Consider the following 3822-nt stretch of genomic DNA (forward strand, 5'->3'; position numbering starts at 1 on the left):
TCGTCTATGGTTTTTGAAATTATTTCGTAGTTCATGGGGAATCTGTCGGCCGAACTTGTGCTCGCAATCTGAGAGACCCACGTCTGTTGCAGGTTTTGATCCTCTAAATCTAGTTTTACCTGGAAAATAATACCTTCTTCAGAGAGATTTGAGGGGTCAGATGGTGAAGTAAGTGGGGAAGTCAAATCGAGAAATTTTTAGGAGCAGAAAGAAGTCATACTCTAGTTTATTATCACCATTTCATCGGAAAACACGACTCCGTGAGTCTCGATGGGCAGAAACACCTTCTCGAAGGTTGAAGAACAAATCTCCTCGATGTAGGCAGCGGGTAGAAGGCGATCGGACTCCTCTTTCAGTACCACATTTACGTAATTTTCTTCCTGGAATGATTAAAGTTATTGCCTCCAACGACTACACATTATTCCGCGAAACATTCGAAAATTAATAAATTTGTAGTGTATAAATATAATTCCTGGATACGTTTTTAAATTTTAACTCGTTTAAATCAAGGGTTTCAATTATTTCGGAGGGGAATAATTATCTAGCATTACTCACCATTGTTCTATTTGTCGACATTTCCTGGAAGTTGATATTTTTCATTTTAAAAATTTCCAACGATCCATTTCCTAGAACGTCAGTGATAAAATGTCAATCAACTCAACTCCAAGTCGTTTTTTACACTGACATTCAGTTTTTCATTCTATCAAAGACAGTCAGTGAATCTCGATGTACAATTTACTCATTGACATTTATTTTTAATATTGAATGTCGACGTCTAACCTCCACCGCACCAATCAGCTAAGAAAAAAAAAATATTACCTGGAGTCTATCAGCATCAACTTTACTCCAAAAAACCTCGTCTTTTTCTCTGCACAATTTCTTCTTGGAAGCTCTACACTTTGAACTGTTATCAATCATTTAACAATACGAGAAATTCAAAGTTTGGAAGAATAAAGGAACAATAAATGCGCCTTCTGCTTCTATTCGTGATGATAATATACTCCAACTGTGACAGAGACAAGCACCAGAACTGTAAACGATCTCTTCGTCATCTAGTCACTTCAGACCAAAGAGGATTGACTAAAGTAGAGTGAATACCTCCGCGATTTTATTTTTCTGACACCGTCGTGATGTACCGACTGAGTCCTTTTAAATTTTCACTGCTGCCATCTGAGTCCATCGTTTTATTTACACATTTCGGCACGATTGAAATTCGAGGATAATTGAGAGGCTAGATCGACCAAACAATAACTGAAATTCTACATTTTTGCATAATTATCAGGACTTAACATGAAAATTAAAACATTAAACTCGTGCTCATCATTTTTATTGAGTATTTGGGACTAAAATTTCAGTGATTATATTGTTGCTCCAAAATCTCACGTGAGTAGAAAATTTTGAGAGGGTATAAAACATCAATACTTCAGGGCTTTAAATAATTTCTTATTTCTTTTCCACAGATTTATTTTGAATCCAATTTCCAATTCCAAATTTCAGTTTGCTATTGGGAAAGAATACATAATGTTCAAAAATACATTTCAAAGTGGATTTTTATCGATATTGTACAGCATTGGCAGTAAGCCTCTTCAAATTTGGGACAAGAAAGTGAGAAATGGACATATCAAGAGAATCACTGATAATGATATTCAGAGTTTAGTGCTGGAAATACTTGGAAGTAATGTCAGCACTACCTATATCACGTGCCCAGCTGATCCCAGGAAGACTCTAGGGATCAAATTACCATTTCTCGTTATGATTATTAAGAATCTCAAGAAGTATTTCACATTCGAAGTGCAGGTATCAACTCAATATATCAATACGTAATTGAAATCAATTTGAATAATTCTCGTTTATTGATCTGATGATTAAATAATACATTTCCAAGAGTACAATGTTTTACAATGCGTATTCATTGGATGATTAATAGCTTTTTGAATTTATCAATCAGGTTATCGATGACAAAAATGTACGGAGAAGATTCAGAGCGAGTAATTATCAATCAACAACCAGAGTTAAGCCATTCATCTGCACAATGCCGATGAGACTGGACGATGGATGGAATCAGATACAATTTAATCTCGCTGATTTTACGAGACGGGCTTACGGAACCAATTACGTTGAAACACTGAGAGTACAAATTCACGCGAATTGTCGGATTCGTAGGGTTTATTTTTCGGACAGACTCTACTCCGAGGACGAGCTACCAGCTGAGTTCAAACTTTTCTTACCCATTCAGAATAAGGCTAAATGTTAATGAGGCTTGATGTTGCAATTACAATGGAAATATACATGTTTTATACTTAGGAAAATATTTGGTTTTCTTTATTTCCATTTATATATTTTTGAGATAATTATTTACAGTCTCTTTTAGGTTTTACTATTGCTCGACATTTCTTCCTCACTCTTCTTCATTTTTTTCTTCTTCTTTATGGGTTTCTGTACAATTTTTCTCGTCAGCATCTGAGTTTGACAAATTTTGTCGACACCTTTGATGGTTTTCTTTCTAAATTTATAAAATTCGGAAAAAGCATCGAATATTTCCTTTGGGGTTTCGTTCGCCTCGTAGTGGCGATCTTGCAAGTAAATCCTGCGCAATCGAAAATTGGGAAATAATATTACACGATTTAAACACATGTAGTCGGTGAGATAAACTTCTTTGCATAAACTCCGAAGGTCTATTTCCAACATATTCCAACCATCCTCCAGGACGAAGGGAAGGAATGCAGTAGTAGGCGTGATTTTCGGAATTTTCTCGCGAATCGCGTTTGTTATCAGGATGAATCGCCTCCGGAATTGCAGCCTATCCGTGATCTGAACGAGCAAACACCATAAGATCATCAATTAAATGAAATAATAACTTGAAAAACGAGTACGAAAAAAATTAATTACTTCCTTAATGAATTAAAATAGAAATCGTTACGAGAATTCATTTAAAAACCTAATTGAACACCTGAAATCATGAAGAAATGATAATCAAACCTGGAACTCAATTTTTCCTTCTTGTTTAAGATTTTTCATCACGAAGACGAGAATGGGTAATTTAATCTGGAGAAATTCTTCAGAACTCGAGGGACAATGGATGCACGTGGGGAGAGAATCCTTGGGGATGCTCCCCTCGGTTTTTCCGATTATTTCAATAACCCTATCACCTTTCAACGCTTCATCCACGACCCTTTTCACACTTCCATCCAATGCTATACTTTTTCCCCATAGACTCAAGGGTCTGTCAGCTACACTGCTTAATAATGACTCGAAACCCTCCACGTGGAGCATCACAGAGAATTTTTCAAACAAATTCTAATTAATCGATTATAAATTCATAAAAACGTTTTATGAATTTATAATCCGATTTTCTCTTGTTTCAGGAATTAAAATATTTCAACTCAATAGTCCAATGTAATTGAATTTTCAATTGGCAATTTATTTATTCAAGAGAAATTCTCTGACTGATGAGCGTTTTGACCTCGAATTTCAAATTTGAGTTTTTAAAAATAATTTTGTAACATTTTGGGTTTTTGTCTCGGATAAATCCGTAATAGGTTTATTACCGAATAATTTACTGTCTCAATTTGAATTTTCGATGGGTGTCAAGTGATTGGGATATGGAAAATTATAATGATGCACATGGGCAATTTAATCCTGCGCCAGACAAGGTAGAAACAAACGATGTCACACATTGCCGCACGCATGTGCAGGTGGTATTAATTGGTCATTATTAAGTATTGATTTTTTTTCTAACGAGTGGGTGGTATGGCACCTCCTGCCGCAATGATTCTTTTATATCCGGGGCTTGTATTTAGAGCTGCCATCAACTACTGCCTC

At 35.6% G+C, this 3822-nt stretch overlaps 2 protein-coding genes across 3 annotated transcripts in view; one reads left to right on the top strand and one right to left on the bottom strand.

The window, feature by feature from the left end:
* The first annotated feature begins 1180 nt into the window (after positions 1 to 1180).
* Positions 1181 to 2309, top strand: Bug22 (cilia- and flagella-associated protein 20). Its single transcript, XM_011299801.1, has 3 exons — positions 1181 to 1383; positions 1461 to 1797; positions 1949 to 2309. The coding sequence occupies exons 2-3, from the start codon at positions 1522 to 1524 to the stop codon at positions 2252 to 2254; spliced, it is 582 nt and encodes a 193-aa protein (XP_011298103.1). The 5' UTR covers positions 1181 to 1383; positions 1461 to 1521; the 3' UTR covers positions 2255 to 2309.
* Positions 2268 to 3822, bottom strand: part of LOC105263538 (cilia- and flagella-associated protein 20-like) — an 8857-nt gene continuing 7302 nt past the window's right edge. Inside the window, exons 1-2 of one of the 2 annotated variants that reach the window (XM_011299799.1) lie at positions 2980 to 3326; positions 2268 to 2811 (exon numbers count right to left, since the gene is read on the bottom strand). In XM_011299799.1, coding sequence (XP_011298101.1) covers positions 2368 to 2811; positions 2980 to 3273 — 738 coding nt within the window. In that variant the 5' untranslated portion in view covers positions 3274 to 3326 and the 3' untranslated portion in view covers positions 2268 to 2367. Of the gene's footprint in view, positions 2812 to 2979; positions 3327 to 3822 lie in introns of those variants that run through there. The other variant, XR_891903.1, reaches the window with a different exon arrangement.

The sequence above is a fragment of the Fopius arisanus genome, unplaced genomic scaffold, assembly GCF_000806365.1.
Source record: "Fopius arisanus strain USDA-PBARC FA_bdor unplaced genomic scaffold, ASM80636v1 scaffold00015, whole genome shotgun sequence".
Classification (NCBI taxonomy): Eukaryota; Metazoa; Arthropoda; class Insecta; order Hymenoptera; family Braconidae; genus Fopius; species Fopius arisanus.